At 42.9% G+C, this 13652-nt stretch overlaps 1 protein-coding gene across 6 annotated transcripts in view; it reads left to right on the forward strand.

Moving 5' to 3' along the window:
- The window catches only part of qkia (QKI, KH domain containing, RNA binding a), a 47519-nt gene extending 34371 nt beyond the window's left edge, over window positions 1-13148 (forward strand). The window contains exons 5-8 of one of the 6 annotated variants that reach the window (XM_037242120.1): window positions 2556-2643; window positions 3764-4204; window positions 5834-5908; window positions 7651-13148. In XM_037242120.1, the coding sequence (XP_037098015.1) occupies window positions 2556-2643; window positions 3764-4204; window positions 5834-5908; window positions 7651-7667 (621 nt within the window). In that variant the 3' untranslated portion in view covers window positions 7668-13148. Of the gene's footprint in view, window positions 1-2555; window positions 2644-3763; window positions 4205-5833; window positions 6971-7650 lie in introns of those variants that run through there. The other 5 variants (XM_037242124.1, XM_037242118.1, XM_037242119.1 and 2 more) reach the window with 5 other exon arrangements.
- The last annotated feature ends 504 nt before the right edge of the window (window positions 13149-13652 follow it).

Raw genomic sequence — 13652 nt, forward strand, 5'->3', positions numbered from 1 at the left:
GTCCGTGTCTTGCTATCCTCCCTGATAGCTTTTACCGCTCTGCTGATCGCACAAATAGGCCTCATTGATTGAATCTGATTCTCGTGGATAGAGCCGGTTTATTGAGTGGCATCCCCCCCTCGCCCCCTCCCATCACTGATGGACAGGAGAGAGACGGGTGAATGTTGCTTGTACATCTGTACATGTGTGCAGGTTAGGAATCCGAATGGATAACTTCCTCTTCTAATCTGGCTAGTCTCGCTAGTTCCGGCTACTCTCTGGGGGGGATCCCCGCTCGTAGATCGTTACAGACGGAGCTCTCCTTTTGGCGTGAATGTTTTATAGCTGTTGAAGAGGAGCCTCTTAATTGTGGGAAGATTAAAGTGTTAAACTGTGCTCCCTGATGGCCTTCATCAAACATTGATCCAAGCGGCCTCTGCGGTCGGAAAGCGTTCGCAGCACTACATGATTTTAAACGATCCGACTCCGCTCCCCGACGGCCCCGCTCCGTATTATCCCGGGCCCCACATGGCGTCTGCAGACATTGCCGAGCTGTCATCTTTTCTATCTCGAGCAAACTCCAACACTTGCGCTGCTGGCAGGTGTACTCACTGAGCTCTGGAATAACGTTAAAAAGACATCTGGGGAAAAAAGGCGAACTGTTGCAGCGGTCAAAGTAGCTTCGCGAGGAAAAAATATTCTTCAGTGTCAAGAGTCACCTAGGCAAAGCGGAGAAAATTGTCCCTGTTTAACCCACCACAAATCCATTATAACGCGAGCGGTTCGAGCATTCAAATCCCGCCGTGCGCCGATTCCTGCCGCTGAGCTCACCAAAACACGAGAGAGACATAAAAGCAGGCGCCTTAATTTGTGCTTTACTCTTGTACAAAGGTAATGAATTTTAATTAAACGCTGTCTACTTTGCAGTCTTTCAGGTGTTGTTTGGTCTTGTTAATTAATATGCGCATTTCAAGGGTTGCAAAAAGTAATTGGTAATGATTTTTGGTGGCGCTCGCCGCTCTTGGTTGAGGATTTTACTTTGTTAGCCGATGACCTGACGCTTGTGCAATTACTGCTCTGTGGTTGTTATTATTGTCAACAACGCATGTCGAACAGCAACTCTCGGTCGGGCCTCGAAGGGGAAGCGGGGTCGCTGATAACGAGCAAACCTAGTCAGCATTATGACCATGCCTAACATCAATTGGACATGCCGGCTTAGCGTGATTAACTCTCGATAAAGGGATCCCCATTTTATGACCGTTGGATTCACCACAACCCAACATATATTTTAGTTTTGCAATTTTATTATAATTAGTTATCATTTATCATTATTATTACTATCATTATTATTATTACAATATTGTTATCAGTTGCTCGGGTGCCATTTTTCTTTTGCCATTCACATCGAAACCGACACCCTCAACTTTGTGACGCGTTCGATCATAATTCAATTCGAGTGATGTACGCCGCGGCGCCGCTAATAGCATTAGCGTTCTTATCCCATCGTCTTTGGCTTCATCTTCCAACCGAACGGTTTCAGTTGCAGCCCCCTCGGGGGAACGAGCGAGGCGTCGCCCCTATCGAGAACTTCCTTGTCTTTTTAATTGGAAGTGTTGCTCCACTAAACACAAAAGTGTGACTTCTCACAGCCTTATATTTAGCCAAGAGAGACTAACCTGTCACTTTTTTGCTCTTTAACCTTGCGTACATTCGCTGTTGTCGCATTCGAGAGGAATCTCGGGGGAAGGCTTAGCTCTTCACCCTCCTCCTCCTCCTTTTATTCCTTATCAGCGCCTCAATAGAGCAGCAGACTGTTGCCAAAGTGTTTGCAAGTCCGAGAATTAAGTCCGCCCGCTTGTCTCATGCTTCTCCTTTTAACATCAGTGACGACGCGTGACGTGTTTACATGCGCACAAGTCAACTCTTCACTTTTTGTCCGACTGAGGAAAAAAAATAAGTTTCCACAATGATGTGTTTGTTCATAAAGTCGCAACGGATCGATACATCGAGCCGGGGTCAGCTAAGCGCCGACGCGGCCTCCATTTTGACGGGTAATTTACCCTGACCCGTGTTCCAATGAAGACGTACTACCTGACAGAGAGTTGTGTGTCAACAGTGTTGTTGAGTGCTCGCCGGCTTGACGGAGGAAATTGGGGGGAGGGGTGTTTGGGGGAGGAAGGAGCGCGATCTTAATTAGTTTGCGCGGATAATTTGGGTCCCTTAATTTGAATGAAAACGGTTGCCGCTTTTGTATTTATTTATCCCAAAATTAATTGACGTTCGCCAGGCTGGTTATCGCGCACACGGGAGGCAGGAAAATGACGCTAATTATCCTTCTGATGTGCTTTATGAATATGCAATCGTACTACATTAAACTCGTCTTCATCTGTTTGCCCAAACCATTCTTGAGAATAGCTGACGTCAACCGTTGTTTTTTTTTTTAAACACCGCCCACACGAACATTTTGGTGAAATGGTTGCCATGGTGAATGCTTTGCTTTACCTGTATGGTCCCTTCAGTTAATTCCACACACATATATATTTTTTTAAATCAATAAAATATGCCTTTTTCCACAGGCGGAGGGCGAAGACAATTTGAAGAAGGTCCAGCTGATGGAGTTAGCCATTCTCAACGGCACATACCGAGACAGCAACATCAAAGCGCGTAAGTGAACTACCATTAACACCACTAATGGACATTCGGCAGGACGCACATTTTTACCTGCGTGCGACACATTCAATTAAGACCGTTTACTCATTTGACGACTTATTAATTAGCAGCCACGAAATCGGTGTTTAGTCAGATGGCTTGTGTGCACACCTCTCTCAAGCTGACCAAATAATTTGTTGACCCACTCCATCACGATTAGCTGGAGGACCTCCATTTTGTCCTTTCCCCCCCTCCATCCGTCCTTTCTCCATCCATCTTTTTTCCTCCAGCCGTGATCGCTCAGTGTCTCACTTGCTCCTTAAGTTTGCAGCGTGCCCGCCGCTGGAGCTCACTTTGCTCAAGCTCTGCATGTGGCCATGTCGTTCACGCATCCGCTCACTCAAGATGCATCAGTCAATCAAATAACCATGCTAATAACCCAAAATGTGCTTTCAGCTTGTGTCACTTGTGAAGCTAATTACCGCATTTTTTTTTAGACTATAAGGCGCACTGGATTATAAGAGGCACTGTCGATTTTTGAGAAAGTGTTCCTTATAGTCCGAAAAATACGGTATATGCGTTTTCTCCATGTTTGTTGCAGAAATAAATGCTAAAATTGTAAGCTGATTTATGTTGAGAAATTGCAAGTAGCTATTTATTATGAAAGTCCTTTTAAAAATAAATGTGTATGTAATAATCATGATCACCTCTGCTAAGTTGCCAGTTCAGTTTGGGGGTGTGTATGTATGTGTGTGTGTGTGTGTGTGTGTGTGTGTGTGTGTGTGCGAATGTGTGTGTGTGTGTGCGTGATGTTCACGTCACTCCTCATGCGTTTTTCTGTAAATGTTTGAGCTGCTGGCCAGGTGATTCTGTATGCTTTACATTTGGTGTGAGGGGTTATTTTATTTTGCTTTGTGGTCCACCACCATGATCATTGCATGGACTAATTTGACCTTTTGCCCCCCTCCCTCTCTCTCTCTGTCTCTCCCTGCCAACTCTCTTCTTTTCCTCTTTTTATATTTTCACCCTTCACTATTCATCTGTGATAACCGTCGACGCCACTTGGCTTGTCCTCTTGTCTGTCCTCTCTTGTCTTCTTTCCTCTTCTGTCCTTCGCTCTCTTCGCTTATGGCAGCCACCTTTGCGTTCTCTCTTGCAGCGGCGGCCGCCGCCGCTCAGGGACCCCGGCTCATAGCGGCATCCACGGGTCAGGTGTTGCCGCCCCAGGCTCTCCGGCCCCAGGCTCCGGCCGGGGCCCCCCTCATGAACCTCATCCGGCCCCCTCAGATGGCCGCCATGCTGTCCAACGGCACCCCGACGCTGGTGCCGCCCACGCCAGACGGCGGGCTCATCTACACCACACCTTACGATTACCCCTACGCCCTGGCGCCCACCTCCCTGCTGGAGTACCCCATCGAGCACAGCGGGGTTCTAGGTAAGCGGGCCTGGGGGAGCGTGAGCGCGGCGGGCACGACGGCCCACTTTAGCCTCCCCGGCCAGGAGGGCGGCTTGTTTTACCCCGCTGTCGGGGTGCTGGACACGTCCTCCGTGAGCCATGGTCAAGACTTTTTGAAAGGTAAATACGTCGTGTCCACCTGAGGAACCAAGGTGGTGAAGCTGTTGTAGCTCATGTGGACATTTTGATGAAAGGTCAAAACGGGAGAAGGGGGGGTTTGACTAGCCTCTTGACGAGAAGGTTACTTTACAGTTAAGTTTCGCTCCGCGCTTCCAGGTACGGCACGGTTTACGCAGGCGGACTCGGCAAAGTCTGAAATGAGGCAGCCCGACAGAAAGAAGCTCGCGTACACACAGCCCGCTCTCTAACCCTTTCATGCACTGGCCTGGAGGCAGATTCAGTCTGGCAGGAGATCCCTTTGGATTTCTGCAGCTTCTGAAATGATTTTTCCGTGCTGCTGGTAGGCCTTGATGCCTGCAGATAGTCCCTCTGTCACTCCCACTGGGGATGTTCATTAAATTCCTCCAGTCGTCCTTTATTTTCTTCTTCGCCTTGGCCTCCCTTTGTTGTTTCGGCTTCACCCCCCGTGAACCTGAGCTTTGTGCTAATACCTGAGCTTCCCATCCGTTCGGTACCGGTAGTCCGGTCCGCTACGAAGCCCCTCCTCGTATGACACGCGACCAAAGAGACAAGTCACGCGCAGCCGTTTAATAACAGTGACGGCAAATGTCAACAACAAAAAAAACAAATCAAGGACGCCTTCTTTCCCCCCCCCCCACCTCGCTTTAATTTGACACACTTATGATGTGTGGAGCGCTAACCTTTGCATGTTGCGCCTGCCTCTGGGACTCATGTGCAGCATCTTTCTCTTTGACTCGCAGGGTTACAGCGGCTTAGTGCATTTTATTTACTCGCTCTATCGATCGGTGCCTTCAGCAACACGGCGGGGGGGCCGTCGCGGAAGGCGCACGCACCGCCTTTCTCACACGTTGCCGCACGCCAACCACTACTTTATCTCGCCGCCGTTGGACAGCAGGGAAATGTTGGCCCATTTGGCGCTTCAGACACGTGTAGGTGGCTGCAAAGATGTTTTGCCAAGACCCGCCACACTGAATTTCTTTACATGCATTTTGCATGTGTTTTAATGCCTGCACATGCAAATTTATGATGTAACAAAATCAAAATGGTGGGAATATAAAGTTTAGCCTGGTTTTTGGGCCAGAAATATTCAAGCTTGGGTCCTTCAGTCCTTCACATTGGGTTGATTGGAAAATGACAATGTTGGAATGAATAAGAGGCATGCGGCACGAGGCAGGTGGCGTCTTGCGCTATTCAATTCCTGTCAGAGCTGGATTGGATTTCCCCATCTCTAAAAATAAGGAGACAAATTTCTCCAAATCCGCTATCAGGACCCCTACGGGGAAAAAAAAAAATCGCATTATATTCCCCAGACAGCCCGGCAGCCATTACCCCCCCTTGTTTTATTTTTTTTGCCGCCCCATCCGAGAATTCTGAGCACTGTGGAATTTAACGACTTAACTTATGCATATTTGAAAGCGATCCCAAAATACATGTATTATTTTTGTTCTACTGTATTCTTTTCTATGGAAGCTATGTGACGTGCATATGTGCTGTTATCCGGTTTGTCGTATTGTCTTGTACTATCCCAGCGTTATGCTAACGGTTCAAAGAATAATGTGAATGTTGAACGTGAATGGTTTCTAACCTTGTGGACCTGTTACAATCTAGGTGCAATGGCTACTAAAGTGAGACGGCATGACACGCGGGTCCATCCTTACCAAAGGATTGTGACCGCTGACAGAGGTCAGTTTAGTCTCTTAGCTACACTCTTGCTATCAATTGATGCATTTCAGTGATGATGATGATGCCTTAGATGGGAATCTCTATTGTGTTGTCTGTATTATTGTACGTGTTTGTGTTTCCTCCCCTCGCCGAACCCCGTATATGTCCGCACACCAGCTAAATGGTGCATTGTGGCGTGCACATTTTGTTTACATTCAGTCCTTAGCTTACAAAGAACTTATTTGCAGAAGACATTTTTGAAAAGGGCTAAATTGGACATGTCCTCAAATAGTGACAAAAACTAACACCTCCCTCTAAATAGGGGGACCTACCAAAAGCCCTTTAGTTGGTGGTTTGCATTGAGTGTCATTATTTATTTATGGACATATGTTATATCATATTCGCCTAATGAGCGCCTTACCCTTTATACAGTAGATGCCTTCTTTTTCACCATCTCAGGACGACTATCGCCTACGTGCCCTGTGCAAAACTTCACACACATTTTATTTTTCAAGTCTTGGTTGCTAACCAAAACAAAAATGAGTTAGTCTTATATGAGGAAATGCTTTCCACCCTTTTTAAAAATGCCTTCCGATTGCAAATGAGCCTTTCACTAAAGGATTTGTACACTGTGTATATTCCAAAGCTCAGGCAAAAAGTGATCTTAGCAGCTTTTTGGTTCATGCAGCTGTGAAGCCAGTACAGGTTGTACTTTAGCAGGCAATGATATGAGACATTCCTCAAAGTGGGAGATTGGCACCTAAAATGCATCTCCTGGCCTCACAAGGAGCAAAGGAAATAATTCCTCACTGCGCTCCCGAGAGACACGTAGCCATTTTTTGGGGGGGGGAGGAGGGGATTTATTTTTCTACGAAAGTCACATCGACGCCCTATAGCTTTAGGTCGCTTGCATTCCCTCTAGTGTACCGCGAGATATAGCGTTAATATTTCACCTGTACACGAGGTACTGTCATTTTATATTGGAGCATTTTTTATATCAAAATGTATTTATGGTTCTTGTGTATATTTATATTATATAAAAGTATACTGCTAAATAAAGAGGAAAAGATCAAATCGGAAAAAGGTTGATTGGCTTTTATTGCACTTTTAACACTAGTCTTATAACATTAGCTTATATTGCACTAATCACAGAAAAAAAACACTGGGGCCATGTTCACATGCATACTTCGGAAGGAAGTGTGCTCAACCACCACCCCACTCCCTTCCACCTCACCCAAAACAGTAAAACCGCACATTTTACAGTGGCCCTTTATTGTAGTAAGTCTCTTCTCTCCGTTTAGCTAGTTAGCCAAGACAAGCTAGCCTCACTCATAACAGCAACGCTTGATGCTAACGGTAGCTGGTGTCTGCTTGCTGTGTTACATGACGCGCTTTATTGCTGTGTATTAAAATTTCCCTCCACATTTCCATCGGTCAAAGTGAACACCTGACCGGCCGATACGTTGTCGTTTCATTCATCGTGACGTCGGAAATGACACGTGAGAATTTTGCCGCTTACGTGTGGACATGGCCTCATACACTCGTTTATTTTCTGTTTGTCTGTCCATCTCTTTTGCTTCTATGTTTTGTGGGGCATTGGTCGCCGCTTATTGGGTGGCGCTGGGTGGGGGTGGGGTCCACACATCAGAGAAATTGCATTCATTTTTATTGATGATGTCATTCCAGTCTCTTCCTGCTGACACTAATACCCTTCTATCTTTGTTTTTTCTGTTTGTTTTTTTTTTGTTCCTAACCACCTATAGCCGCCACCGGCAACTAACATGAACCTTCTGACCTCTGAACCTTCACCCAATGACGAGCCGCCCCCCAGCCTGCCTGCTGATCAGTTAACTGGTAATTTGCCTTTTGCTAGCCTCTCTCTCCCAGTGGCTAAAGAGAGAGAAAGAAAGAGAAGGGAGGCGCCAACCCTAACACACCGACAAAAAAAAAAACTTCACACCAACATGAAGTTGTGTACTACTCATTTTTCTTCTGTTCATTGAGTTCCGTTCCCATTCTTTCTCTTTCTTTTTCTTCACCAGTCACACGCCGCGGGTGGGATGTTTGTGGTGTTAATCATTCATGTGCACTGATGTTAAATAGCAATAAGATGCCAACCAGAGAACCCACCCGCCCCCCTCATTGCCCCTCCCCACCCCAATATTCTGTCACAACCATTTTAGATGGCAATGCGCCTCAAAACAAAATAAAATGGCCACCCACCCCAAAAAGAAAAAGAAACAGAAGGAAAGAGAATGTCAACACTCACCTTAACTTTGTTGAAATTGTCATTACGATTTGTAATCATGACACATTCTGGGTGTGCTGCCCTTCTACCCTCGCCCAGCCCAACAAAAAGAAAAGCTTTTTCTGACTTGATTTGTTTGAAAACCGCATGGCTGTAACGATTGCAAACAATGCGCTTTTCTTTCGTTCATTTTTTTTCTTTGCCTTTTTTTGGGGTTACAATTTATGTGTCTTTTTTTTCTTCTGTTCACACTTTATTATTTTATTTTACTAAACTAAAGAAAGACGCAGGCTGCTAAAGCTAAGGCCGGGGATGGGCCTAACTTGGGACGAAGGGTTTTACGTACGTTTGTGTGCTTTTCTCTTTTTTAAATTTTTTTATTTTCTACTACATTGAAAGTCGGGTGTTTATCATCCACACTACATCCACGTTACAGTGCCTGATGTATTTAGAACAAACTAGATCTCATTGAGTTTGCTGAGCTGTGATCAAAAAGACAAAAAAAACAAAAACAAGTATTACGTGTGCGTATTTAGCCAAAGGTTTTCCCGATGATTTTATATTTGCCATTATGCATCTTTTAAAACGTTTGGAAAGGTTTGAATTTGTGGTGCCTGCCTTTAAAGCCAGTCAGTTAGCATTTTGAATATTTTTATTTTATTTTTTTTTATTCCAGAGGAGCAAAATAATACTAGGAAAAACTCCTCGGATTATCATTTAGATGAAGTGTCCCTGCCACCTTTTGCCAATTTTCGTCGGCCATTTCGTGTCACACCAGCGTGCAAGCGCATCCACAATGTGTCACATCTCTCGTATCTTCTGAGCTCTTTTGTTGAACTCTCTCAAGAACAAAAAAAATAGGATGTGAAAGCCATGCCTGCCTGTTCAAATTGCTTTATACATACGTCTTATATATACAGTATATAAATATATATAAAATGTACATAACGCCATTGCATATATAAATACGTACACAAAAGCGAACAAAAAGAAACAATTGATAATTTTACAGTACAGGGTGCTGGACTAGAGGAAAAAAGGAATTCTATTTTTGCCAATTTTAGCTTTTGATACTTTGCAGATACAAAATCTGATTAAAAAGACAATAAAAAAAAAAAGTTGGCGAGGAAGTGCCGTTGGCCTGGACTTGACTGGAAAGAGTTTTATTTAAAATAAAAAGGAAGGAATCAAATAAAAACAAAAAGTGCCTTATCGAGAGTGGTGTCGGTTTTTCCGAGAAGTAAAAAAAGAAAAGCCAGCACCCACCCTAGATGGCGCAGAGCGGAGCGTGGCATCAGCGGCCCGCGTTAACTCTATGCAACCCGAATTAGCTGACTCAGCTAAATATGTGCCATGTTTTTTTTGTCTTCCTGACATTTTTTTTTTCTTTTTACTCGACAGCCCTTTACTCTGCTGTGTGAGCAGGCTTTGAGCTCCTTGATTTCGTTTTGTGCGTGCGCCGTACTTCCTATGGGAGAAAAAAAAACGGCGCCGCCGATAGTAGCACTGCAGTCGGATGCATCGTGAGCTGAGAAAAATACATCCATGATTTGTTCAAGTTTAGCAGCATTTGTTTAAACAACCGCGATTTGATGATAAATAATCACCGTTGCGACGTTTGAAAAAATATATATGAAATGATCGCTTCAATGGATTTTTACCAATTCTGTTCATGGCTTTCTCATCGAGCCGAAAAGGTCAATGAAATTGTTTTATTTTCAGTGTTACTCTTATTCTTTGAAAAATTTGAAATGCAATATAAGTGGAGATGGCTGTAAAGCATTTGACAGTATTACGAAAAATCCCTCTGCGATGTTACGCGCTGCAATTGTGTGCATCATCAGGTGGTGAAAAAGTTGGGACAAAAACAAAACGTATTCTCTCTGGCCTGCCTACTATACATGTATAATAATGTAATTAACAGCCATTGTTACAGGTTTATAATGTATTTTTCTAATCTCATTTTATATGTGTATTAATCATGTTTCTGAGTGCTTTTTTATGACCCCGCCCAACTCTCCTCCCTTCCTCACCCCCCTTTCACTTTTACACATCGGGAAGTGTTATATTTTGTTTTCATGCCCAGCTTGTTTAACTCATGAGCTACTTTTATTAGTTTCTCTTGTCATAAGTATTTTACATGCTTGCTATTTAGTTTTTACATGGTGTATGCTGTTATTTTTTTCTCCTTATTAACCTCTTGGCATTTATTTTAATAAAACATTCTTAGTAAGAATTTTACTAACGCGCTGATATTTTAGTCTTGTGTTTTTAACCAGTCTCATGAATGTATTGACTCGGTCTGGTTCACGGACTAACAGAATTAATTACAACTGGTGACTCGTTGACGCTACAAACACGTGCACACACAAACGTGTTCTCATGAGGTTTTTTGGTAGGAAATTGTACAAAATGATGGCGTGTTACCTTACGATCTGGACCATTCTTTGACCCCTGTCGTTAGGGTATATTTTTGCCCCCGTGATTATTTTGCGGGCAATTTAGAATGCAATTGGAAAAATTTAACTTGACAGAAAACGGATAAATAAACGAGTCAAAGAAATTTAAACTTGCATGGAACTCAAATGTAATTTAGTCCTAGATTGTTTTTCAGTATTTTGCTGTTGGCTTTGAAGAAAAAAAAACTGCCATTTTCTAATGTTATCTAGTCATCCACATGATTGTAGTGAAATGCTACCCCCCCCCCCCCCCCCCAAAAACAAAACAACATCCAAAAAAGCCTTGATCTAAAATTTTATTAATTTGAAATGTATTATGTAAAAGATGTTCCTCAAATGCAAGACTTGTCTTTGGAAATCCTACGAAGCTAGCATGAGAACAGGTTTCACTCACAAAGACACCAGCACCATCTAACTGGAAAGTGCACGAGTTGATACGCGTCCCTCACTCCTCACGCATTTCTCACCTCTGTGCTGAACGGCGAAATCTGCTGACACTCTTCATACCTTTGCCCTCGCCAGCAACACCGCTGCTGTCTCCGCTCAAGACCACTCTTGTTTTTTGTTGTCCTTCTGTGTCTCACGCAACACTGCGAGGTAGCAGGCCGGTGACTAGCTCCGCCTCCCGGCAATAAAAGTCACAAACTCCGCGTAGCCCAAAATCTCAAACGGTCGAGATGAAAGTATTCAAAGGGAGTTTTGTTACGTCGGCATTGCAGCTGTCCAGTGAGCGCTTTGCATCATTTGCGTTCTTGATAGAACAGTTTATACCTTTATGCTTAATGTTTAGGGTCAGTCGTGTAGTCTCGGATTATTTGGATCCAGTTTCCCTTAGGAACTTCCAATTTGGTCGACATATCCAGGAGAAAAAAAAGTCATAAGAACTCATGCCTATAAAGACATCAAAAGAGTCATATTATGCTTCCAAGAAACTATTTCAGGATCAATTTGGATGCACATGACTTTGAAGGCAGTTTCTAGGCATAGGGTGTAACAAAAAACGATTCGAATCGGAAAATCGGTTTTTATTTTGGAAGATCCAAGTGCATCAAATTGAACAGAATCATTCCACTTAAAAATATTTCAAGATACCTGTTGAATCGTATTTTATTGGAGATATAAATGCTACATAAGGTCAATCGTGCAACTCTCGAATTGAGCCGTATCGAATCCCACTGAATCGAGACGAATCTTCGAAATTCAACCGTCCTTGAGTCCAATTGCACTCCATGTATCCGCATACGTATCTTGGACAAAAAAATTTGTCCTGCATATTTTACACACATAAATAGGGAATGAATTATTTCTGCCATTACATCCAAAAACAACTTCTGAAGCTGTAATTGAACTGTTTGTAAACAAAAATCCAGCGTAGTTTAAAACCAAACCAGCATTATGGGAGAGTTTATGAAGTACTTTGGGATCAAAACAGCCATTTTTTTTTTTTTTTTTTTACTAAACTCCCAATAAGGATTCCAGCTAGCTTATATTTATTGTCCAGTGGAAGTGTTTTTATTTTCTTGTCTCAAACTGCCAGCGTGTCATTCTACTGCTGCGTCATCCCTGGCATTATAATTCTTCCTCCTCCGCCGCTCGACGTATTGTCACGACACACACGGGAAAAGATTAACTTCATTATTAATCCTTATTATCATTGCCAGGGACGCCTACGCATTTTGTTACCTCGTTTTTCTTTTTGGGTTAAATCCTTGCAAAAAAAAAAAAAAACTTGATCACTCAGTTTGTCCTCTATAAACGCACAACAGGGATTAAATGCGTCGAACATCAGCGTGAGAATCTTCACAGGAAATTAAGTGAATTATTAAGAACTCCTGTCAAGACTGGATTAGTGGCAATAATCACAAATCTGATGGGTTTTTTTTTTTCGGTGCCGCATTTCCTCAAATAGTACCCTCATCTCAAATGGACAGCTAGTCCGTCCAATTTATAGCCTGTATTAGTTGCCAGACAATGGCAAGGCACTATTTTGATTATTTGGAGCCTTCAATCAACCTAACATAGATGTTTTTGTAATGGAAGGTGAATTCAAAACTCAAAATATTCGAGGGTATTTTATTGTTTTGCAGAACCATGACCTTGAATGTTGTTTTAGTCCAGTCAAAATTCAATACACGTTACATTCAAGTGTTAAATTGTCCCCCAAAGCACAAAATATTCCTGCCTTATCGTTAAACTATCGCAAAAGTGTCTCTTTTTTTTCCTGACAAATTAAGTGCTTATTTTGTCTCTTTTTATCTCCTTTTTCTTTTTGTGGAGTATGACAAAATAATGACGCACAAGGAAGTGGTTGTTTTTCAACTTTGTGCCTCTCCGATTGGACCAGCGTATGTCATCGTCAGCCAATGACATGCCGCCTCCACTGCCGCTGTCCGTCTCTTTGCGACAAAAACGCATCTCAGGGCATTGAGTGTCTTTTTGACCTACTAACGTTTCCCATCTGTCCATCTTGCCTTGTCTCTGGCTAACAAACATTCCTTCAGTGAGTTCAACGGCAGGTTGGTCGCACTCGACAAAAAAAAAACTACCAAATTGTCAAAAAAAATAAGCCCCACTGGATTTTTATTTTATGTTTCACCTGTGTTATGCCTTAAAAATAGGATTGAATATTATGGTATATATTTACTGTAAGTTCCTTATCAGTATAATCGTGCACTAAAATCTGTTTTTTTTAATTGTGCAGTAGATTTTGTTTTGTGTTGTTTTGACAATACAGGGACTAGACTGAGAATTTTGAAGAGGTAAATAAACCATGTATTGAAACTTTTTTGTTGCTCAACCCCCGCCAAAAAAAAGTAAAAAGGGAAAAAAATGTGTGCAATAAAGAATAATGTGTGTTTCATCTGACTGCTCAACTGGACTTTGTGTGGTTTTTGTCTTTTTCCACCATGTGGTGGTGACAATTTGACTTTCAACAGAGGTCATTTTGTTTCCGGGACACAGCAGGAAATGAAATGTTCAGTGCTGCTGAAGTAAGTTAGCAAGAGAAGGTCAACATTTTGCACCTTATTTGGACAATTGTTTACTAGCTGTCAAGATG

Source organism: Syngnathus acus, chromosome 22, assembly GCF_901709675.1.
Source record: "Syngnathus acus chromosome 22, fSynAcu1.2, whole genome shotgun sequence".
Lineage (NCBI taxonomy): Eukaryota > Metazoa > Chordata > Actinopteri > Syngnathiformes > Syngnathidae > Syngnathus > Syngnathus acus.